This window comes from Streptopelia decaocto (assembly GCF_964273445.1).
Source record: "Streptopelia decaocto genome assembly, chromosome: 3".
Classification (NCBI taxonomy): domain Eukaryota; kingdom Metazoa; phylum Chordata; class Aves; order Columbiformes; family Columbidae; genus Streptopelia; species Streptopelia decaocto.
Window position 1 is genome coordinate 23107470 of NC_138656.1, and position 25369 is coordinate 23132838.

General features: G+C 37.2%; 1 protein-coding gene across 1 annotated transcript in view; it reads left to right on the forward strand.

Annotated features, from left to right (window-relative positions):
- USH2A (usherin) overlaps window positions 1–25369 on the forward strand; it is a 383410-nt gene that overhangs the window by 241897 nt on the left and 116144 nt on the right. The window contains exons 38-41 of the mRNA XM_082050056.1: window positions 4109–4259; window positions 4432–4574; window positions 12932–13560; window positions 23844–24178. Coding sequence (XP_081906182.1) covers window positions 4109–4259; window positions 4432–4574; window positions 12932–13560; window positions 23844–24178 — 1258 coding nt within the window. The remainder of the gene's footprint in view (window positions 1–4108; window positions 4260–4431; window positions 4575–12931; window positions 13561–23843; window positions 24179–25369) is intronic.

A 25369-nucleotide genomic window follows, 5' to 3' on the forward strand; every position in this document is an offset into this window, starting at 1 on the left:
TAAATACCTGCACTTATCATTTGCATCTGCATGCATGGAAAATATTTTTATAAGATAAAAACCCATCATCTGTGCTAAATATTTTACATATGTAGATATGCCAAACTTTGAAGTTACATTTACATAGTTCCAAACTCTTCTAGCTGCCTGTCTGCAGATATTAAGGATACAGCAGGGCCAATATATCTGATCACTGTTAAAAATAGTGTCACTTAAGTTGCTTTGAGTTTACAATGAATGACAGAGATCAAATCAAACTCTACCGGCTTTTCTTTCTTTTATTAAAAATAATTAGTGAAACATCTTTAAATAATAAATTCTTGTCCTAACTTCTAATAGTCCTTCTTAAAGTTTTCTACTTTCAGAAAATATAATTTCAGATATATCTTTATGATAGAAATAATGAATGCCTCTCTGAAAAATAGGCTTTCAAAGTGGAGTACAATTTAAGTACAATCATTCAACATTCTGTCCTAAAATAAACAAATACTTACAAAGCTGAAGTACTACTGCATATGTTGTTTAAGATAAGGAAATTGAGGCAAGAATTTGAAACACTTTTCAATGACTGCTTAGCACATTAATGGCTGAGCAGGGATCAGATCTTTCTTGACTCATCTGCATGTACCTGAGTATCTAGAATATAATATATCATTGTGGGCTTGAAACAGTCTTCAGTTTTTATTGTTTTGTGAGGCTTTTTATTAAATCTTTGATTAAAATTGACATCTGATTAAATATTTTATTCTGCCTTTGTAGTCTCTTCATATACAAAGCGTGACTTTCTGCCCTGCTAAGTGAGGATTTACTGGGCTAGATGTTGATTCAGTAGGTTGCAAGTGGAGTGGTTGCCCCCTGAGGGTCATATTAAAGCTTGAGGGGAGCTTTTTGAGCAACATTGCATCTTAAAGACGATATATCAAGCTGATAGATACATGGCTCTTCTGTAGAGAAATTTGCAGTAGAATTATTGCTGGTTGCCAGTTATTACTTCAGTAGTAAGGAGCCTCTCAGGAATATGGATTGGCTAAAAAGGGTTAAGCTGGGGGAAATGTTACACCAAAGACCTCAGTGATGAAGAGTGTTTGAAATAGTCAAAGGATGTTTTGTGTGCAATTTAGAGAGGAAGTGCTCTCTAGTTTTAATGATCAAAACATGATTAGTTTAATAGAGCACCTTTCTCATTATGACTCAGCAGAGACTTGAGGATTTATTTGTTGTACCCTCCTGCCCCCCTGCCCCATTCCTTTGGAAGCGGAGAACTGAGGAGACTTGCTAGTGCATAGCTGAGGACATTCTCTGTGACCTACAGGAAGTCTTTCAGATTAAATAAATTTGCTCTATATTCTAACATGTTGAAAGTAGTGGGTTCGGCTTGTTCTACAGGTCAGTCGACTTTCACAGAAGAGATTTGTCCAAATTTTCTGTTCTTCTCTATGCTGTGCTTTTGTTGGCAGAAGAGATTTGAACATTTAGCTGAGATTACCTACGCCATTAAAATAACATCCGCACTGTGTATTGTTATTGACATTTAGACAGCTACATCTTTGTTTTTTGATGAACATTCTTGTATCACTATAATAACCACCACTATACATACATAAAGCTTAATCAGAGCTTTTACTTTGTAGATCTCAGAGAGCTTTACAAAGAAGGATAAGTATTTTTATCTCCATTTAACAGATTGAGAAATGAAAGACAAAGGTGAAGTGATGTGTCCTAGCAGAACTGGAAATAAATTTAACACTTTTGCCTCCTCAGTGAGTTGCTCACACTGTCTCCTCAACAACAATGTGAACTTTGGCTTCTGGGCCAAATTACAGCTCAGCTAATTAGAATCATTTTTAGATATAGGTGTTTTTTTTTTTTTTTTTCTGTGTAGAATTTCTGTGTGGACTTAAACGACTGGTGAATTTTAAGCTAGAGATAGTTCAGTTTTAAATGAGGTAATACCCTGGTTTGAAGGGACATTTAGTCTTTCTGTTAGTGTCAGCTTGTGAAAACACTTTTAAACCCTCTAATGAAAGTTTTTACATAAATTGCACTATCTTTCTCATGCTGGCTGAGTTTGCCTGCTAACAACTTCAGGAATTACTTTATAAAAGGATGCCAAAATAATTCATGATTATATGCAAATACTGTACTTTACATCTGTAAGACTTACACCCCCTTATTGCACAATTTAACTCCATTAGTTATGTTGCTGCTAAACAGAACAATGTTAAGTGAGGTAAATATATGTTCTCCATTTTACCCTGAGAGTGAAATTTCATTCACATGCAGAGGCATTTGGTGTACAGATGTTTGTTTTTGATGGCTCAGCTGGAGGGATGTTGGTGGCTGTTCAAGTTAAATCAGCCATCTTCTCCCCTCTGAGTTGAGGTGATCACAAGCTCTTGATTGGCCTTGAAGGTGTTGGCAAGAGATTTGCAGGCCATGAGTTACCTTAGACTCAGACATCTCCTGGAAGTGGAAACAGGAAGATTTCAAGTTTACTTGGGATTTACTGGAGCCTTATTGCCTAGGTCTACATAACAGCAGGAGGAGGGAGCATCCAAAGGCAGTCAGGTTGGCTGAAGCCCAAAAATTTTATGTTGCCTTTTTCACCGCAACAGAGAGGAGGGGAAAGGAGTGAGGGAAGCTGGAGATCCTGTTTCACTTAATTTTTTCCTGAAAAAAACAGGAGAGTTGCAGGGCTAGGGGCCAATTCTCAGAATTAAAATTCCTGGTAATAACTCAGGTACCCCACCATCCAGCTTTTAGTAAAAATTCTTATGAGAACTGGCACACCTTGAATATAAAGGAAAGGGAACAAGTCTAGATCAGAGCAAGATGTCTTGTGCCTTTCTCTGTAATAAAATTTGGAGCTGGAGCTGAATAATTTTGAAGTTCCCCAGTCGTAAGAGTGTATAATCAGACTAAAAGTGTCAGACACTGGTTCACATATCTCTGTATGTATATGTCAGTATAAATACAAACTATGATATATATGACTGATTATTTTTTGCCCCCCCTTTCATCACTTTCAGGGAGAGAATGATTCAAACAGTGTATCACAAAGTTAGTTTCTTTTCTTTTAATAACCACCCCATATACAGGTGGTAAATGAAAATCGTAAAATCTACTGCAAAATAATGTTAGCTCATCTTACAACTTACAACTTGTGCCTTGAGGCTTACAACTACACCTTAAGTTACAGATTTGTGAGACTGTTTTTGCCAGTAGAGAGAAGGAAGAAAAATAACAGCAACAAAAAAATTATGTTGGAAAGATCAAAGCAAGAAGCAAATGGTAATTACTGGACCATGAAAAGCAAAACTATTTAAATGACAAAGGCAGTAACTTGCCAGTGTTTTAACTCTCTGGAAAAGAGCTGCAGAGACATACCTTATATATAAAAGTTCCAGATGTGTTTATATACAGAAAGTTTCTTCAACAGATTTTCTTCTCAAAGGAAAAAACAGAGCCATAAACTCGGAGGTGAAATTGGCATAGTTCTTTTTACTGCATGCAGTGAAATTTGCAGCAGTTAAAGGTCATTGGTGATATCATTACTGACACATTTTGATCTGCAGTTCCTGGACTTCATAAAAATTAATTTCCTTAACGAAACAGTGGCTAAAGACTGAGACTTCAGTGAATCTATTTTGATTTCAACCTAAAGGCCTTTTTTTCCCCTTAAAATTTCCGCTGTTTTCTTTTAAAATGGTTATTAATTTATAAGAATTTACCTGAATGATAAAAAGTCTGATCAATTTTACTCTTGCCAGGTAACATTTCTGTGAGCATTTCTTTAACTTCTTGGGGTGGCAGAACTGGGCACAAGGAGAAGTAGAGAATATTTGAACAGGTGGTAGAGAATATGTTGCTTCTGAATTACTTTCGGGTTTTTGAGGTTTGCTTTTAGCAAAATGATATTCACATAACTGTATTGGAAAAATGAAGAAATAGCATTGTTCAGTAGTGAAAATGTTAAACTAAATGGGCCATGTTAACATTGCTGTTGATCCCGAGGAACAGTTTTTCCAGTGTATGGAGCATTTTGTTTCCACCCGGCATATGTTCTCTGTGGTTTTCTCTGCTCTAATTCATCCATGTTTTTCGACAGCTCCAGATGGTGTGATGCCTCCAAGGCTTTCATCTGCCACTCCGACCAGTCTTCAGGTTGTCTGGTCTACACCAGTTCGCAACAACGCCCCAGGCGCACCCAGCTACCGACTCCAGATGCGGCGGAGCCATTCTGCTGGTGACATTTTAGAGTATGCGGAGCATAGCAAGGCCACCATCAACGGCCAAGCAAGAAAAGTCCCATTGTCTTGAATATGGCTCACCTTCAGGGTGGCTGGTTTTGTTACAAGACATGTAATGTTTTAGTCTTTCTTCAGGTGTTGGGATGTTTAATGATGTAGCTCACACTGCTTTTCTTTGCAGTTTGCTTTCCAGCCCTACTGCTTCCTTACAACACAGGGTCGGAGATCTTCAGCCGTACACTGAATACGAGATGAGAGTGGTTGCCTCCAATGGTTATGGCAGTACTTATAGCAACTGGACTTCAATGATGACAGCAGAGGATAGTAAGCAGTCCGATTTTATTTAACTTGCTTTAGCAGAAAATATAAATAACAGTTCAGCTGCCTCTGCATATAATTGATTTTGGTTATCTAGCTTTCTCAGTTACATAGCAATAATGTATTTCCTTCCTGAATATTAACCTGCAATAATAATTCCTAAGAGATCAAGTATGTGTTGTCTTAGATTTTCATAAAATGTAAATATTTCAACACATGTTTTGTGATTAGTATCTTATTTCTTTATGTAATTTCCCTCCATGCATATGTGTTCATATGTGGTTAAAGATACACTGCTATGTATGTATTTGTAAGTGTTATTCCTTTGCATTTAGAGACTCGGTTCTGATTTCAGTCATATCAGAGAAAATAAGTTGAAATTAATAGTATTTGACAGTTGTCTTATCTCTGTGTTGAGAATACCAAAGCTGTACCACAGCTGAACAGAACTTTTCATTCCCAGAGATCATTGTTAATTCAAAGTGGTGATCTACTGGTCTAAAATTGAGTTTGTCATTGCCAGTCCCATCACTTTCCTCATTAATAGTTCTGTGTTCTGCAGACTCGTTCCGCATAATTTGTTGAACAGTCCCTTGATTTATCAAACAGGTGTCAGCATATAGGTACAGCCATTTAGTTGGCAGGGTAGGATTTTGCACCTGATACAATATGTAAGCAGAAGCATATGGCAAAACTTGAGCTTGTTGTACATAATGCATATACAAAATACATAATCTCTAGCTTTTTTTAAGAAACTGAACTACTAATTTTCTCTCACAATGTAGCAGGATACCTAATAGCATGGGTTTTGGAAAAATATTTTGTTTTCAAATATATTATTGTCTTTTTTTTTTTTTTTAATCAGTAATGGATGACCCCATTGGACCAAATTTTAGCAAATTTGATAATTTTCTACAGAGATTTTTCCTGTTATCTTGTCTAATAAGAAAGTAAGTCATTCAGAGCAGGAAAAGGTGGAGAGGGTGGGAAGTGTTTAATTGCTGGTTTTGTTACTATAATATGCTGCTTTCTCTGCCTTCACACCAAAGTGCCTTGTGGTCTTACTTTATTTTACACTGATATACGATCTGCATTTCAGACTGTAGATTTAACCTGATGCTCATATGCAATTATTGTAGCAAATATTTAGTTCTCGTGACTCAACTTCATTTTAGTCCCTTGTCTAAATGGATAGCTCTCTATCTCAAGAAAACACCTAGGAGAAAACATGTTCTCACAATTGTAAAATATTTTTTTGAAACTGAGCAAATATTTCACAACGAAATTTACCGAATACATCGATTTAAGCTCCAAAGCTATAAATGCTTCTATGAACACATTACCTGTAAGCAATTACCTAATAAAACTAAGTGCTGAACTTGATTTTTACATACCAGAGATGCGTTACCTCCCTGTGAATATCTTCAATTGAGATTCAATTCCTTTATTGTAGTTGTTAGTTACCAAAAATGGATGCAATATTATTAAACTTGTCTGTGTTCATGGTCTAAATGCAACCAGTTTCCTATGACTATTTCACTCAAATTGCAATGTTTATTTAGCTCTGGTCAGATAGTTCACATAGGGTTGCTTCTTTTTAGATAGGAGGAGTACAGAAGTGCATTTCAAAGGCGTCACTTGTTAGTATATGTAAAAATTATTTTTTGCAAGGTAGTAGGTGTAGAATTTTAAAATTCTCTTTTTGAGAGTGTGGGGTAGAGCAGAAGGCCTACACAGGACATGCTTTCCTATATACTCTTCTTGAATATATATGTACAAGTTGCCTGCTGCATAGAACTTGGATGGTCTTTGTGCACTAGCATGAGATGAGATGCTACCCTCTGCAAAACCTGACTGCAAAAATACCTTAAGTTAGTGTGGAAGGTAGATGTTGCCAAAGGAAACTTAAGAACAAGGAAAGAAAAATGTAATGCCTCTGTCAGTCTTTACGCAATTAAAATATTTTGAGTTTAACAAACAACTCACTTCTTTAGCTATGATGCTGTGTCTTGTTCCTTAGCTTAAAACAAACTTCTATAGTTCCATTATAAATTCCATTTCTCCAAGGGGAAAATTATTTTCTTTAAAATGTCCTCTTCCATTTGCCTTGATACGGCTAAACAATACATGCTGATGTGTCCCCAGTATCCAACAATCCTTGTAAAACACAAAAAAACCCCAACTTTCAGTGGTGAAAAAGGACTCTGGTCTTGGTGTCATTGTGGAGGGCTGCTATCTGTGAAAGGACGTTCAACTCAATTGCTTAAGACTGAATGGTTGTCATTGGGTATAAGCAGTATTTCTGTCAAGGCTTCAATATGTTTCTTATAAAACTGCCTATACTGACAGCTTGTTGCAGAAGTACACTTAATTCCTGGCCCTGCTAACCAATAGACTTTGACTTTTTAAAGTACAATTTGACAGTAGAAACTTCCTGTATGTCTTACTCTGCTGAAATATATGTCTTTACACATATTCTTATTGAATTTTATGCAGCAAATGTATGTCTTTTTTTGAACCACCAATGCATAAAATATCTCTAGGTATAAAATATATGCATGTGCATGTTTATGTGCATGTACACCTGATAGCAATAGATATAAATCAGCACATCTACTTCTAAAGTCAGTAGAGTTCTACTAACACTGATACTTGTAAAATATGTCTTTGTATTATTTTTATGATAAATATTTAGTAAACAAGGAGGATATTAGGAATGCTTAAGGAAAAATTAGCAAATGCTGCCATAAAAATGTGTTGTATATAATAATACAATGTCTTAATACACTTAATACAATGTCTTTGGGGTATTTTTTAATGCAAGAAAAAATTATGTAAATAATTTTCAAATACTTCCTTTTACATGAGTGTGGCACTAGTAACTTTGTCAATGCATTTTTTGAAGTCTAACCTGCCCATGCCATACCATGAATATTTTAAAACCTGCCAAACATGTGTTAATAAAACATGCTTGTTCCAGTGATTTTGGTCAGTATAGCATCAGACTATTTACTGACAAACAAACAGAAACAGTTGATGAAGTTTCTGGATTAGATCTTTCTTTCAATAACTTGAATGTAAATTGGAGATAACTCTCTTGCAATCAATATAATCACCACTGAACTGAGAGGTCAGAACTGAGAGCAGAATTTCATGCATTGCATTCAGAAATAAAATGAAATTTTCTAGAAGAAGAAGATGTCAGTTTTCTAAAAAAGAAGATGTCAGTTAAGTTTTCCCTTTTGTTATGGCAATTCGTTGAACATTCCGAGAAGGAAGCTGTGAAAGAACTGGTTATAGTTACCTGAAGCTGGCCCAGCGGCAGCTGCTGCATTCTTAATGGTATAGCTTTATGGTTTGTATATTGGCTGGTAGCAATCCACACAGTGTAATATTTGATCAGAGGGATAGTTCCCCAATGAGAAAGATGCTTATCCTAGTGCTTGAGAAAATCTGTCATGATTTGGACGAGTTTTAAGCTAGCAAAATCAGTACTTTAGAGAAAAGCTGCATGTTCCTTTCTTTTGTTTTGAATGTCCCAAAAACTGTCTGCAGCCCAGTGAGCGGTGTATAGGAGGACAGCTCGGTCACCAGCATATTCCCTGCATTGGCTATGTTTCAGTCCCACAGGTCAGTATACAATTCCAGTATGGAGCACTCTTACTAAAGCCCTTTTATAAGTGCCTGGCTTGCAGTTGTTCAGAGAGAAGGTTTGGCAAGGCAGTCTGGTATTTTAATTTTTAGCAGGCAGTCCAATATTTTAATTATTAGTTCTTACGTGAGTGCAAGTCCTTTTCTTTTTTATATATAAAAACATTATTGGCTGGTCCAGTGTTTAGTCACAATAAGTAGTGTCAAAAGTACACCATAGTCACTTAAGATCATTATGTATGGAAAAAAAAAAAAGAGAGAGAACTCCTGCAATGTATCAGCTGAGGTGAAAAAAGAGGGAAACGTTATTCCTATGATATACAGAATACTCTGGTGTGCTTCTCTGGCATGCTTACCACAGGGCATTGGTACAAGGATGCGAAGGTCTATTTTCTTTAAGCTTCCTTATGTAGACAACAGAGAGGCAATGCAGGACATGAGGACAGGTGGTGCAGTTCTCAGCTTTTGGAAGTATTTTGGAAGTATTTGATTTTGCTGCTGATTATATTTGTTGTCTGAGAAGACAAGTCTCCTACTTTAGCTATGTAAGTCAGGTCCATACAATTTAGGCATATAAACTAATCCATGGTTAGCTGATGTGAATGTGGTCACCTGTGCTCAAGAAAGACTAAAGGAAACTGAACCCAGAGAAGACAAAGCCTAGTGAAGTGATACAGGGAAGAGAAAGTCACGTGAAGTATTAGTACATGACAGGGAGAATAGCAAAAGGACAGAAGAACAAAGGAAACTGAAATAGTATCATGGCTGATACGATATGATGATTGTATGATAAATAGTACTAACTGGTTGTACATGCCTGTAAATCAGAAATTAGAAGATTTTTCTTAACCACTAGACTGATGTCCTGGAGCCAATGTGCATTTGGAGTAGTAGTGGGCAAAAACTCTGAATACTTTGATGGCTCTTGATACATATTTGAGGAAGTTCAAATGGACTGCATGTCATTGCATGAACAGCTTAAGGACTTTTGAGTCCTGTGATCTGATGTGATAAAAGATTCTTGTGGTTCCTTCTGCCCAGAGCTACACACTTGGATTTTCTGCTGGGTGCAATTGGTAGTATAGGTAAGACACCACATTTTGTTAATATATATGAATTCATTTTTTGTGTTCCTCAAAAGAGTAAATGATTCAAGAATAAAAGGCACAGAATTTCAATTCTGCTTAGTGAAAGAGTGTCCCAGCAAACCAGGTATTTCTCATTAGCTTTAAAGGGCAGTAGTCCAGGTACATGTCTCAGTATATTAGTGAAAGTATAGATTCCCCTGAAATACATCCATGAGATGGGGGAGCTCCTCACTCCCCCAGTCTGTACAACAGGTAAACACATGTGTGGTTCTAGTCAGGGAGTTAAAAAAGATTAATGACAATTTTGTGCCTTCATTTTAAGTCAGTTCTGAACTTTTGAAGTAGATGAGCAAAATAGCCTGCCATAAAAGATAATTTCATTTGCCAAAATGAAACTACCTTTTAGTATTAATACTGTAATGAAATGGTTTGAAATATGAACTTAGAATCTTAAGGAAAAAAGATGCTCACTGTTCCCATGTTCAGTAGTTACTTCTATAAACAATTACATCTGTGTAAAAGCTTTATGATTTTTATTTTCATCATTGTCAGGCTGAGCTGTGTAGCTGTCATACTTTGCAGTCTTCCCTCCAGTGACAACCACATTGACAACATGTTATACTCCACATTGATTTTACAGTTAAGGAGCTGATTGTGATATATAGGGATTTTAAGAATTCAGCTGAGAGGCTGACTTTTGCCTTTTATCATTCCATTAAAATTTTATAACCATCTTTTTCATGTCATTTCATCCATGAATTCTTACTTTAGAAAGTGATAGCTACTGCTGTGAGCATAACTTTTCTCATGTTCAGAGCTTTTTATTGTATTAGCAAACTATCCCAATTATAGTTAATACTCATGTTTTACATAATTGTGGTGACCCTTTCAACCAAGCAGTATCGTCCTAGTTGATTTGTATATAGAATTAGATGATTCTGCTTGCCATTTAAAAAGGAGCTATACCAAATGAGTATTGGGGACCAGGATTTAATGCTTTACCATCCAGTGGGGCCAATTAAGCATCTCTCAAACGTCTTGTTTGAACTCAGAGAGTCTTAAAAGTCTCTCTTTTAAAAGGGCAGTAGGGAATGTGTGGGTAGGTATGCTAGCTACCAAAATATGCCTTTTTGAGGGGAGGTGGCGGGGGGAGCTAGGGGGACCTAAAGTTTAAGTTTGACAGCTCCTCCCATACATTACAGATTGTCCTTTAGGAATATGTTTAAACTCTCGGGGGGTTGAAGCACAGTTTCAAGTAATTACCATGAATGTTTCACCTGTAATGCCAGCAACTTATTCAGTAGGAATAAAAAGGCTTATCCATTCCCTCACAACAAACTGCTTGATTGTTGTGGGGTTTGTTTTGTTTCGTTTTATTATTTTCCTTCTGTAAAAGCTCACAGTATGATAACTTATTTATGAGGTATAATTAGATAAATTGCTAGTTTGTAAGTCAGTGGTAAATATTATATCTTTCAGCCTCCTCCTTCCCATTAAACCAGATTTTGCAGCAACTTCTTTGCAAGGTCTTCAGTTCCAAAGCAAATTTTCCTCTTTCCCCTTCACCCCAGCAAAATATTTGCTTTATGGAATATACAACTAATTTTGGTTTATACCCTCACATCTCCATCTTTCAGTCAAGTCTAAATAATGGACCAAATTTTGTTCCCGTTTATGAGATAATTGATTTTGCCCAGGAGTACATGCAAAAGAATTGGACTGCTCTTTACAACAGATCGTCTTTTATACTTGTAAATTCAGAGATCTAAATTAATCCTAGAGTGCACAAGCATTAAATATAGAACTCCATCCTTATTATCACTGTGAGTAGAACAGGATTTGTGATACGGATGGGTTTTATAGAGTTGCTTTGTGATGCACCATATAATGAAAGAAAAAACACTGTTGCTTTTTCAAATTTAAAAGAAAAAAAAAAAGCTTGCTATCCCAATTTTACATCACTGTTTCCACAGACATCAGTGGAATAACCCCGATTTATCTCTCTCTGTATACAAGAGGAGAAATGAGACTTCTGAATGCTTCAGCTGTTATTCTAAAATACAGATGGGGCCACTCTGTGCTGAATTTTTTTGTTTTCTAGGTTTCCTTCCCCTCCCCCCCTTTCTTTTTTCACTTTAGAATTATCAGGAATTATTTAACTTCAGATGAAGTAAATTATTCTTCCTATAGAGATGTTGTACATTGTGGTATGGACAAGGTATTACGTCACTAGGAATTAAATGATGGTGTTGTTGACTACTGTGGAATTCAGCATGTGCTGTGTTGTGTGTCCTGGAGTGTTAACACACCCACAATTCCTAATGAATTTCAAATTTTCAATCCTTAACATTTGAAACTCACTCTCCTAAAATCCCCAAACCTAAAGCTATTTTAAACAATTACTAAATCCAAGTATATCTTTTTTTAAGATTTCAATAAAATGTAACGTTCACAGAAAAATCTCATAAATGTCAAAATTGCTATGGGCAGAATAGGGGGAAATATAGTATTTTCTTGATCTGCTGTAGCAATTTATAGATTTCAGGATGTGGTTTATAAGAATGCTAAATGTTCTGGAATTACAGCTGTTACTGATCAGTGATTGAGCCAGATTTGTGTTATTGCACCATGTTCTTGCTTGTACCTAGAGAGCAGTAAAGCCTCAATATAATAAAAAGCACCTGCATTTTAAATGAAATTTCAATTGAAAAACTTAACAGCCCTTCAAATTGCAGAATTTAACGCAGCCCAGTAAAGCTTAAATAACACTTTGCCTCACAGGCTGAGGGTTTTGCATTCAAGGTGACTTGATTGTGTCGCATGGTGAAATTATTTACAATTAAGGAATTTCTCTGGAGGGCTGCAGAGTATTTGCTGTTCCACAACACCTATGCAGGCATATGGTCGGTCTTTTTCAGTATTCATGGAAGCTCCTGAACCTTTATGATAATTGAATCAGTTAGAGTGCTGAGTGGAGCAAGCATAAAACCTGTTAACCTAAAGGTCAGATCTGTGCATTGTTTATTTATCAGTAGGTGAAAGAGCTAAATCGGCAGCTTCTGTCACAGTTGCAGTAAAAAATCGCCTATAATATTAACAGAGAGTAGATAAATTGCAAAAAATGGATTAGAATTATAAACAGAATGAAGTAAAATATTGAATATATAATGAGAGATGCAGTAAGGGCTTGAGCTGTAAAATATGCAGCTTCGTTATGCCTGTACCATTGGCTGCAATTAGTAGCTTGCGCTCTAGAAGAATATCAACAAAAGCTAGAACTGCAATACTATATTGATACTTAGCCATGCACTTTCTCCACACGCTAACAGCATTGATAAGATACTTTTGAGACAAAGGAGGAAAAAAGGATGCAGAGAAGGAGAGTGAAAGGTTGAGAGGAGGGAAGATGTGATTACAGAGCAGCTTGTCTTTGAGAGGAGAGCCATATTCATCCCTTGAACAGCTGGACCTACCGTTTCTCAAGAAATAGGCTGTTTAGCAGATCTGAACTTCTTTTGTCATTTTGAGACTCATTTGATGAGTGTTACTTCCTAATGGTGACTTTTACAAATCACAGACTATTAGTAATTTTCCTTTCCTTTTTTTTTTTTTTTTTCGTTACAGAACCTGGACCTTTAGATCCACCACTTCTATTGAATGTTACAGCAAGGGCAGCAAGCATCACCTGGCAGCATCCTTTAAAGCAAAATGGCATTATCACTCATTATAATATTTACCAAAATGGCCAAATGCATGCTACGGTGCTAGGAACTAGATCTAACTGCACTATACAAGACTTGCATCCTTTCACAGTCTATGTGTTTCAGGTAGAAGGATGCACATCTAAAGGATGCTCTCTTTCACCTGAGACCCCAGCAATACAGACTCTTCCAGATGCTCCTGAGGATATTCCTGCTCCACAGCTCTATTCTGATACTCCAACTTCTGTGGTCATATCCTGGCAACCACCTGCTCACCCGAATGGTTTGGTGGAAAACCTTACTATAGAAAGGAGGGTGAAAGGAACAGAACAAATATCAACTGTGGTGACTCTCCCCCTCAGTCAGTCCATGAGCTACATTGACCAGAGTATTGCTCTGAGCCCGTGGCAGAAATTTGAATACAGAATTCTGATGAGCACTCTTCATGGAGGCACAAATAACAGTGCATGGTCAGAAGTTACCACTAGACCATCAAGACCTGCTGGTGTTCAGCCACCTGATGTAGAAGTGTTGGGACCACATTCAGTTAAGGTAGGAATAATTCTTGTTGCCTGATGGCTTTAACATGTTTGAGCAATATAGATGAGGTTCTTAGGGACATGGTTAGTGCCAGAGTTAGGTTATGGTTGGACTCAATGATCTTGATGGTCTCTTCCAACCAAAATGATTCTATGTTTTCTGTGTAGCAGCTGTATGTTTAAGAGAGATATCTACTGCCTGAGCCAACAGATTTCATTGCTGCAGGGGTAGCTGAATAATTAGTGTCTGTCCTCTGGCTCAAAAGCATTAGATTCTTTTCCATTTTTTTTTTCTGTTACACCAGCCATTGGCATTATACTCCAGTTTATTTTCTTCCTTAAGCTCCTGAATGTTAAATTTGAATGCTTACTTTTAACTCCCTAATCAGATCAGAAAATGACCTATCACCTTCTCAAAAATTTAAAGACTTCATTAAAATGCTAAGAAGTAAAAAGATTTTTTGATGTAATCAAATCACATATATGATTATCAGATTTTCTTAAAAAAATAGCTAATAAAGAAAAAAATAGCATTGTGGTTTTCCTGATTTACAAAAGAAGAGTCTTACAGGACTACCTTGGAAGTTTTCAATTATTCACATTGTTCTGTTGGGAATGAACTCTAGAGGACAGAATAACTACCATTGTTTTGGCTGGCATACAAACTTCATTCAAGGGAAATTAGTGTAACCAAACAAGAGGGATTTTTGTAGCTTAGAAGCCTCTTTTGTGTAAATACACACATGCTTCCATGGATTCAGTCTTGTACTACTGCCAAAAGTATTGGTACAGTAGCTTGCTCACCAGAGCACAAAACAAAGGACATTTGCATAAGATTGAAGTTCATCTGTTAGATTTATTATTTTTGGTATACATTGTATTTTCAAAAGGTAAACAGAGTGGTGTTACCAATGCAGTCTAAATAGTTTGAAGGTACGAATTTAAGCAATAAACCAATGCTGTTTGTTTTTTCTTTTTTTCCTTTGTTCACACATAATTTTAAGCTGTGAAAAAAGCTCTTCCCCATTAGACAAAGAAATCCTGAGCTTTGAAAATTGTGCTTTAATGTCTGAGGAATTACATGTTACTTCCACGTTAATAGCAAATGAGTTCAGTATGAGTACAATGGTTACCGTAAGAATTAATAATGATCGACCACTAGTAATTGTGATGAATTGCCAGACTGCTTATTGAAGTGTTGGGCAATCTACTTCCAGGACTCTGCTCTCTGTGCTTCTGTAGATGTATCTTAATATCCACCACAAGTTATAATAAAGCATTTTTCATGAATTTACCAGAAGCAGCAATGCTGAGTAAACAGTAGCCCTAGTTCGATGGCATGCTTACACACATGTCCACATCTATTGTGTGAGCTTTTACACATTGGCTTCAACTCTGAGCACAAAGAAGTTGTCACTGCAACCTTTAATGCTTCAGTTAATGTGAAAAGGGCATAATAATTTTATATCTTACCCATATTTTTTCTTTCTCCAAGTGCAGTCAACACCCAATCCTAATTTTAAAAGACTGTGAGTTATCAGAGGTCTTGTCATTCTTTACTGGATGTCTTTTCTTGAGATCAGAGGTCAGTGCTTAGTTGTAATTTTATTGTCTTTTGCTGAGCTCCAAGATCAAGTAATCTACCAATACTGAAAGTCAGTTTGATCATTTGTTTCTTCTGAAACCTGAAATCAGGCAGTGCAATCTTCACTATGTAATAATTTAATTTCAATATAACAATGCTTTTTAAATTTCCTGTCTTGATGAAGAGTTCATATACTTTCTTTTCTTCTTCTTCCCCAGCCAACCATTAATGTTCAAAGCTTTTTAAAGCCCTTTAATGTCTACATTATATGACCCTCTGTATGACTGGTGGTCATATTTTGTGTCACTGCTGCTCTTGTAGTCTCAGGCTTGTTTTTTCCACCTGGAGACACATATTTTTTGGCCTGTTAAGACCAGCATCTTCTGTCAAAGATGCTGAAACCTGCATGTTTTTATTTCCATGACTCAGTTTTACTCTTCATTTTTCTTTATTTTAAATATTTAGGTTAAAATGTTCAAAATATTTAAAGGTGGCAGCATTTAATAGAGAAAAGTGGCTTATGTCTATGCCATTCCAAACATACTCTTTTCTGAGCATCTGTCCTTCAGCAAAGATTCTCTCAGTGTATAGAGTATTGCTGTCCTTTGCTGATACAGACATGAATTCTTCTAATTTATCTAGTGTTTTATTTTACCTAGTCCTGTTTAATTTGATAGTCATCATAATTGCGGGAGAGTTGGGAATACTTGGTACTGTTCCTGTGCAGAGGGTATGCATAGGATGTCTCATGACTGAGACATTACTTTGATGTCTAAGGTTCTAAAACTTCTTAAAATCTTAAAATTTCTCTTGTTCAAGATGGAAAGAGATTTAATTATTTTTCAGCTGTTATTATTATTATTATTATTGTTGTTGTTGTTGTTGTTATTAATATCGATGTTTATTATATCTTTAAAAAATGGAAATAAAGTTATAGGTGCAGAACAGCTCATTGCACTTCATAACTGAAGAGATTATAGACAAGGCTTGCTAGACCCAGTGGTTTTGTCAACTTCTGCTTGTTTGCAGATGAGAGCACCAGAGGAAGCCAGTGGCATTTCATCTTGCTTGTTAGTTAGCCTTCTTACAGGTCTGTCAAATGGGTTAGCTCACCGATGGTGCTGGTGTTTCCTTCTCTTCAGTTTTATGGCAAGTTCACATCAGAGAAGCGAGATTCCAAGACCACCCCTTGGGCTGTACCATGGTAATGAGGCTGCCTTGTGGCCCATACGGCTGTTCTGTCCTAGAAGAATACAAGAAGAAAGACGTAGAACCTGGTTGAAAAACATCTGGGTTTTTTGCACTGTGCTTTCAAACTAAGGTGTACATCTGAATAGCTGCTCTGCAAACCCCGCTGCGCCCCTTCACCCCAGAAGTACGTTGGGTGCATGGGCACAACAATTGTCAAGTATTGTGCATGGATTGACACTCAGTGGTTGAGAACTTTTCCTGCGTGGGAATAGGATGGATCTGGTTTGGGATTGCTTTACGTTGGTGCCTTTAAACTCTGAAAAGGGTCCAAGAAAGGCCTATTTCCACTCCTGAGCAGATCAAGCTCACTGTACCTGCAGTGCATTTATCACTTGTGTGGTGTTCAAATCAAATTTGTGGAATCCGTGTGTGCTGTACAACGCTCTCATCTTATTCAGTGTCTACAATGGTAACTCTTAAGCAGAGAATGGAAAACACACCATCTCTCTGGGAGGGAGATTTTAATTACCTCTTGCCCTAGAGAGAGCTGTCTTCCCAGGTTAGAGCGGAAAGTATTGGAAGGGCAGAGTGGGAAAGATTAGCAAGAGGCTCCTTTACCAGCCACGGTTGCAAATCAATAGAGGCTTTCAGCTGTCAGTGCAACCAATCCCTAAACCATGAGCGCAAATATTTACTTCTACTGAAAACAGAAAGAATTTACAAAAAAAGAGAAACATATTTCCATTCCTTTATTTAGTCGTAGAATCAATATAAATGATTTGACAATGTAGAGAATTCAAAATGCTCCAGAATAGTACTCACTTGAGTATACAGCTTATTTTCATAGACCAAAGCTTTCAGTCTGCAAGCAGGAAAATATCAACAAAGCAGGTCACTCTTGGCATAAACACTTCTGATGTGTATGTGCTCCTTTAACATTTAATTTTAATCAGAATGGACTTGTATCTCTCCATAACATTTAGCTTGCTTTCTTTTGTGTGACAGAAAGTGTAAAGCTGTCGATAATTTTTAAAGTACCCATTCCTGTGACACCTGCGTGCTATTTTTTAATATTTGCTGAATTGATAATGTTCATAGTAGCAGAGTATACTGCGCAATAAACTGCTTTTGTGGCTGATTAAATGCCAAAGTGAAGTGGAGGAATTCAGCAACTGCAAAAGCCGTTTATTTAGTATATGCCAATGCCATGAACATTATTCCTGTTATACAAGATTTGCTATACCCTAATGTACAGAAGCATAAAAGAAATTGTTTCCTTTTCTTGTGAGGGTTGCAATTGCTGTGCTGCTTCAATCTCACGCTTCACACTGATATGACATTCGGGAATGTAGCTAGGTTGAGTGGCTTGGGAAAGAGGCTGGTTTACACAGTGAATAATTATTTAAAGGAGCTCTTTGTGTAGGAAAAGCATTATGTGGCTGAGTATGCTGAGCTAAATTAACTGTGGTATGCAAATTCTCCAACTTTGGCCATTTAACTTTCAATAGGAGGACTTCCCTTTTGCTGCTGTGGTTGTCCCTTGAGGGCTTTGGCCTGGGGAAGACAGATGTAGTCCTGATTATTGGCTTAACTGGAGACTTGCTGATGCATGTTTGCTTGTATTGCTCTCCCTTGCTGGCCGGTGCCACCAACTGGACCATTGATAAGACAAGAAGCTGCAGCCATTTCCTGTCATTCTTTGCATAACTTCTTTCTGAAGATAGAATTTGGCATGAGCTGTACCTAATCCTGATGTTTCTCTCATGGGAAAAGGAAATATTTTTCTTTTTGGTGCTTAGATAGGTTAAAAAAGAATGTTTTCATCCTGGCTGGATGAAGGAGCTTCTTGACATATATTTGTTGTGCCATGCTGTTCCTTCGTGATGACATCAGCTACAGAAACTTCCTGCAATTTGATTAAATTCAAAATGAGAAAAATAAATAATTATGATGACTTCATTGACTGCTCTCTTAATATATGTTACACAGGCTGCTTACTAGAACTGAAGGGCTGTGGTGATTATTCAGCACCAAACTTTCATTCCTCTTTCTAATCCCCTTTTTTGTGTATTGATTTAATATCATGTCATTAATTTTCTGACTAAGGAAGGGTTGTAGGCTTTTTAATTCCTTTGTCATTCATGTTTATTGTTATGCTCATAGATGACAATCACTTAATTTACAGACCACCTGGTGTTCTTTTGTTTGTATAGAATGAGTTGCAGTAGAGAAAGATGGTATTCCACCCTACAGATTGAACATCATCAGTTTGCTGTCCATAGGATCTTGAAGAGTTGCAGCCTGCACTCTTTCTTTGCAGAAGTTTATCATTTTTTGCTACAGAGTGAGAAACTAGTAGCTGTTTCTCAAATTTGACTGCTCAGTTGCATACACAAGTGAGCAAACACAAATAAACAAGGAGCTACTTTTATGGTTGTCTTCTTCATTATCCCAGTAACTGGACAGTGGACTGCTAAATGCCTGTTGTTCTGTAAATAGGCTTGAGACTAAAATTTACAGGAGAAATATTTCAGCTGTATGAAATGGATACCACTGACACATTTTAAGCAATGTACCCTGTAGTTACAGTTTAAGTATCATCCATGAAAAGGAAGGTGTTTTTCTTTGTCCATTTTCCACTTCCTATGGTATTACAGTTATAGGCACGTGTTCTGTAGCTGGTTTTTGTCCCACACATTAATATTTACTGTCATTGTGAAGTTGTTTCTGTTTACAGAACATTGGATGCAATTGTAATAACTCCATGGTCACTGAAGTCAGTGACTAAGAGGTGATCCTTCTGAGTTTTACCTCTACAGATCACTGTGTTGTAGAGAACGAGGCTGTTAAGACCCTTCCTGTCTTCCAGGTTAAAACCCCGTTTCTTTTTCATTCTCAAAATGTTTCAGACTGCAGTTGCCTAAGAACATGATTTTGAGAATACAAACAACCCTGATACCTAGACCTTGTACACTAAGGGCAGATGCAGTAAGTCCACATAGCACCTTAGTGCTGGGGACAAAAAAAGTGTTTGGACTTTACTCACCAAACTTCCAGTTTTATGCAGGTAAGCCTGATGCATTGGGGAAATTGTTTAGGAGCAATCAATCCTTGTGTGAAGATTTCCTTGTAATGCTGCTAAGGTCAGTGAGACCTTGGTTTATTTGCCACATAAGTGCTGCTTGAGCGACTTTAGGGTACTCCAACACCCATAGGAACAACCTTAACTTGCACACTAGAGGTTTACCGCATTTTAGGACTGTGATTTCTTGCACAGCTTGCTCATTTGGTACAGATCATACAGTGGGGTGAACTAATCAGGGTTTCATCAGCATTATCCACTTGCCTTTGATAGACCTTAAACACTTTACTGTAGTAGGTGTTTAGGATCAAAAATAAATGTTCTTTCTCTTTTGCCACTACTCAAGCTACGTGCTTCTAGAAGTTTTTGTAGTAGCAGTTTGTTACAACAAACTTGATCATGCCATTCTTTTGTGGTAGTGCTTGCTAAAGTTGAATGTAAGTCATACGGAAAGTGTATGAGAATAAGTACCAGTGACTCTGTCAGGATTTGCTTTTCTGATGTGATACTGGGTCTTGATTGAATCCCACCATAATTTCTGTTAAGGCAGATAAGAACTCATGAGGAAACTCATCTCCCAACTACTTTTTTGGGGGCTAGGGGGTTGACAGAGGACTATAGTCCAGCGGGTGGAATATAGAATTAGGGTAGCAGGTCTTTGTTTTCAGTTTTCCTTCTTTTGGATATGTGACTTAGTCTAGTATTTAGTCTTTTCATCTGTAAAACTGGAATAATAATACTTGCAATTTGAAACAACATGCCTTGAGACCAACAGTGAAAAGCTCTCAGTAGTGTTTATTGCATTCTGTCTGTAGATATTACAAGCAATAGCTAGGAGAAATTAGAATAAAATTAAGCCAAACACACTGATTTAAAAGCACTGTTGAAGCCACATCTGAACTAGTAAAATAGTTACCCACGTGACAATGCCTCTCTTCATATAGCTCAAAATTTCCAAGGTTATAACTGTTTAATGGAGGGAAAATGGTTAATTTCTGTCTCTTTAAATTTTGTGGTGGAGAAAATAAGGTGCTTTGATCTTTAAATGACAGCTTCCAGAGTCATTACATTGAATCAGTTAATCTCTCCCAGTAGTTACCTTATTCTCTCTTCCTCATGGGCATCCTCTTTCATGGTCTCAGTGCTGAGCTTCAAATCAATGAACAAACTGTTACTGCTTCCAACACAGCCTGTCTAGTGAGCTTTCCTGCTTTCATGCACTGCCAAGCTCTTACCTCAAACCTTGGCACATCAAAGTGGAGAACGGGTCCAGTAGTGCCACATGTGTGTTAACCAGGCGGGCTCCATCATCTTCATTTACACTGTATGGCTCAGGCAGTCCCCTGCCTCTTGACAAGAGAGGTTTGTCAGAGACTGCATGTCCTCTCATTCCCAGGTGACATATTCAAAGCAGGCCAAGTGACACAGCAGTGACTGTGCGTATCCTTGGTCATCCTTTTGTGTAGTTTAAAAAAATACAAACCAAAGTGATAACTCATCTACATATCTTTGTACATGCATTCTGTGTCATGCTGCTCGCTGTTTTTAATGTCTTTTAGAAAAAAAAAACTTAAAAAAAAAGAGAGAATATTCCCAGCGTAAGCTCCATGAAGCATCTATGTTATGTACAGTATGAGGTATTTTATCTGCTAGTGCATAGCAAATGCTGTGAAGTAACACCTGGGAGTTTTCCAAGTTTTACCAGCTAGTGCACATGCTGTATAAGACTCAGGAGCTGAGGTTCTGGACCAGTGTCTATTCTCCTCCCCATGTTATTAATCTGTTCCTTAATGTGAAGAGATTACAGTGTATGGTGAATCTTGTGTGAATTCTGTTAGAGTAGTTTTGTGGTTTCAATTGTAAAAGTTAGGCATCTAAAACGTAATAAAAAATAACACCTTTACTTTTCCAGGAAATAAAACAAGATTTGGTAGAAGGTGAACATTTTTAGAAAATTTTCTCTTCTGAAAGGGTAGTACTAGGAATTTTCCAAAGCATTTGGCATGTAATTCTTTTATTAGAAGCCACCTTGCAATAAACAACAAGAGGGTTTTTTTTCCTCTCATAATGATGTGTACTTTATTAATATTCCTAAAAGAGAAATAAAATATATCATCTTTAGCTACACCTCACTAAGGCAGAATTTCAGGATAGGTGCTACACCTCAAAAAATAATAACATCATGTTTGCAGAAATAGGTGTTTTGCTGTAGAGTGACAGACCTTAAAGTCTTCTCTGCTTCTTCCAGCAACTTCAAAGATATGACCCTGAAAACAGCAGGTGATAATGTGCATTCCTCTCTTTCTGCGATGCAGGTTTCTTCTCTTTCTACAATGCATCCAGTGTGAGCAGCAAAGTAGCAATAAAAAGCACTGAAATTGGAAATTTCACCTAATGTCACATGGTGTGGAATATCGCTTTGGTCAGTTGGGGTCAGCTGTCCCGGCTATGTCACCTCCCAGCTTCTTGTGCACCCCCAGCCCATATGTTGGTGGGGTGGTGTGAGAGGCAGAAAAGACCTTGACTCTGTGTAAGCACTGCTCAGCAATAACTAAAATATCCCTGTGTTATCAACACTGTTTCCAGCACAAATCCAAACCACAGCCCCATACCAGCTACTATGAAGAAAATTAACTCTGTCCTAGCCAAAACCAGCACATACTTGCTGCTGTCTGTGCTACTCTTCTGTTCTCTCCTTCCTAAGCTTATAACCAGATCACATGAAGTACTTCAAACTAAGAGTTTTGTTAGATGTCTGTTAGAATGGTGCAAATTGATTCCTACACTCTGCGAAATTTTGCTTTGCTTTATCAATAGTATTTTCTTCTTTTTTTTTTTTTTGATTGTGATTTGGGGCCAGAAGTGACAGAAATCTGAATACAGCATTTGATAATTAGCCAAAGCTAAGCCTTTCTTATATGGGCACCAATAATCTTGTTTGTGTTGTCTTTACTCAACATCACCCTGTTTCTAATTCTCTGTTTAATAGTATTCCAGATTCTGTTATCAAAATCCTTCAGCTTTCTTCAGTACTTTTCTGCCAGGTTTCTTACAAGTCTGATGGCCTAAGAGGTCCTTCTGTACCTGAAATTTAACATTTCCTAATCCCCAAGGGTCCTTTAAAAGTCATTTTATAAATCAAGTTGCTCTGTTTCCACGGCCATGTGTAATTGTGCATATACCTTTTTAAAGATACTTACTTTAGAGGCCGGAAAGAATTAAAGAAAAAGTTCACCTTAAGCTAAAGTATCTTGGTATTACTATTTAGCACTTCAATATTATCATTGTTCATTTTGTTCTGTACGTATTTTCTCGGTTTTCTGCATTTCTCTGTTCTTTGCAATGTTGGATTAAATCCTTAATTATCCTGTGCCTGGGAGGAAAAGTGACAGCAAATGTTATAGATGAGTGAGTCAATGGCAAGGAAAATAGTCCCACAGATGAGCAAAGCAAAGCTGGTGTACTTCCTACACTGGGACTTCTAGGGAAGGAAGGTTTGGAAGGATTAATAGATGCTCTTACACTACCTTTATGAGATTTTGAGTTTCTTAATACAGTTACATATCCTCATTGTGTCGGTCCAAAGTCCCCTCTGTCACGATACTGTGGCAAAAAGCCTTAGAAAATAATTGAGAACATCCTTGATTTGTGTGTGATTCCTCAGTGGAGCTGGTAAGAATAAATATATAGAATAATATACTTTTATTTTAAAAAAAGAAAAACTTTAAAAAAGCCCCTTAACATCAGTTTAATAAGAGAAAGCCACAGTATGCATAGCAATGTGTATATACATATATATAACATGAATTCTGCATGTAATTTCCAATTTTTTAGCTATAAAGTTTTCTCAGCATGATTTTGTTGTTCTAAAAATTGAAAATGGTGCCTTTTCATAGTCTGACACCAGTGTAATTTATTACTGAAAAAGAAAAAGGAAAACCTGCGTATTTCATCATATAGAGAGTGCAGACAAAACTTGTTTCTTATAGCACCTCATATAGTTAAATACTTCTGAAAACTGTGCACACACAAAATAAGATTTCTTTATACTCTGCCTGAATATATGAGCACACCAGGTGATAGACCCTAAGAAAATAAATGGCACTTAGTGATACTTATGCTAATTAGTGTACTTTTGTTAATGCCTCTGAACACCTCCAATTTTGAGTGGAGAATTCACATTTTACTGGTTGAAGCTAAATAGTAGATTTTTCAATCGTTACAACTCCTACTGCAACCCTCACTAAAACTAGACGAGATTAGATTTTTAACTGATGTACCTTCAAAAATAAAATTTCAGTTAAAGGTCTTACACAAAGTCTGTTTTGATGAAGAAGGACAAACACATCCTCAGATCCCACTTGTTGTGCCTGTATTTCTGCATTCTGACTGTAACAGACCTGTTTTATCAATTTTTTTTTTTTTTCTCCTCTTTCAGGTCTCATGGAAGCCTCCTGTGATACAGAATGGTGAAATCCTTAACTATGAGATTCGCATGCCTGATCCACGAATTGTCATTACTGGGAACACTTCATCAATATTAAGTCATTTGGTGACTAATCTTCTACCTTATACAAACTACTCGGTCACTGTAATAGCTTGTTCTGGAGGCGATGGGTTTCTAGGAGGCTGCACGGAGAGTTTGCCTACAAGCGTGACTACACCTTCAGCAGCGCCTCAGAGTGTTAGTCCATTGTCTGTGACTCCAATCAGCGAGTCCTTTATTGCCATTTCTTGGCAACCACCACTGAGGCCGAATGGCCCTCATCTGAGGTAAGCTCTTAGTCGCAACTGAGGAAGCAGTTTTCTTCGCCTTACCTAAAGGAGTCTCCTGACTCAGAAAATCCTGAGTGATGTAAATTTCATGAGGTGATCTCTAACTTTCTGACTTTTGGAAGTTCCTCTTTAGAGTTCAGGAGCCAATGAGTGGACTCACGGAAAGTGGGTATGCCTAGAAGCAGGTGATAGCAGGGTGAGCTTTGAATTGTTTTGAACAAAAGCCAGGATTATTAAGAGCAAGCATGATCTCTGTGCTGTGGTATTTCCTTTGTGGAACAAATTCCAGAAGGCTCTGGGTCTTTCAGATGAGTCCTGTCTGAAAAGCCAGCAGTAGCAAGCACAGGATATTTGCAAAGTCAGAATGGGTTTGGGCTGCAGCATCAGCCAAGTTTTGGTGGCAGGTTCAAGCAATATGTTCCACCAACAAAATGACAAGAAAAGTATGAGATCTCTGTGAACATAAGTAATTGACTCATTTGATATTCTCAATACTCTCTGTGGCTTGTTCCACATAAAGAGAAAGTGACCATTTGGAAATGTGATTATATTAAATAATCTTCAGGATGAGAGTGCATGAAAAAAATGGAAGTTAAAATGCTGGGGGCAGACTCAAAAATTGGAAGTTCAAGGGAAGTGCTGGATATAGAAGGTTGGATTCCACCACAGCAACCAGAGGAAGGCATCTCCTCTGACATCGGTCTAGAATGCTGGGGTGGGGACTTTGATTTGAATCTATTGATTACTGAGTGTGTATGTGTGTATATACACATTAAAAAAATATGGATTTGAGTGCATGAAGATTTATAAAGACAAATGTATCTTTATATATGCACAATAAAAAATGTCAAACACATCTTTCATTCTAGTGCTTTAACGTATTGCGAAGCTGTGCATGGAGTTATATCTCTGTACTCCATATGTTCTGGTTGGTAGCTCTCTTCTAGGTGCACTGATGGGTTCAATAATTATCATGTAATGCAGTTTCAGTTGCGTATGTTATTACAGCACAGTAGCTTGACTATTTCTTCAGGCTTAATTAGGGCACACTACAACTGAATGAAATGCTGATTGCTCTACAGTAAAATTTGAGGTTTTTGAAAAGCAGTCCCTGTTATTCTGGGGTTAACAACATGACCATTTTACCATAGATTATTGAAGTAATTCAGTACGACCTACATCTGCAGA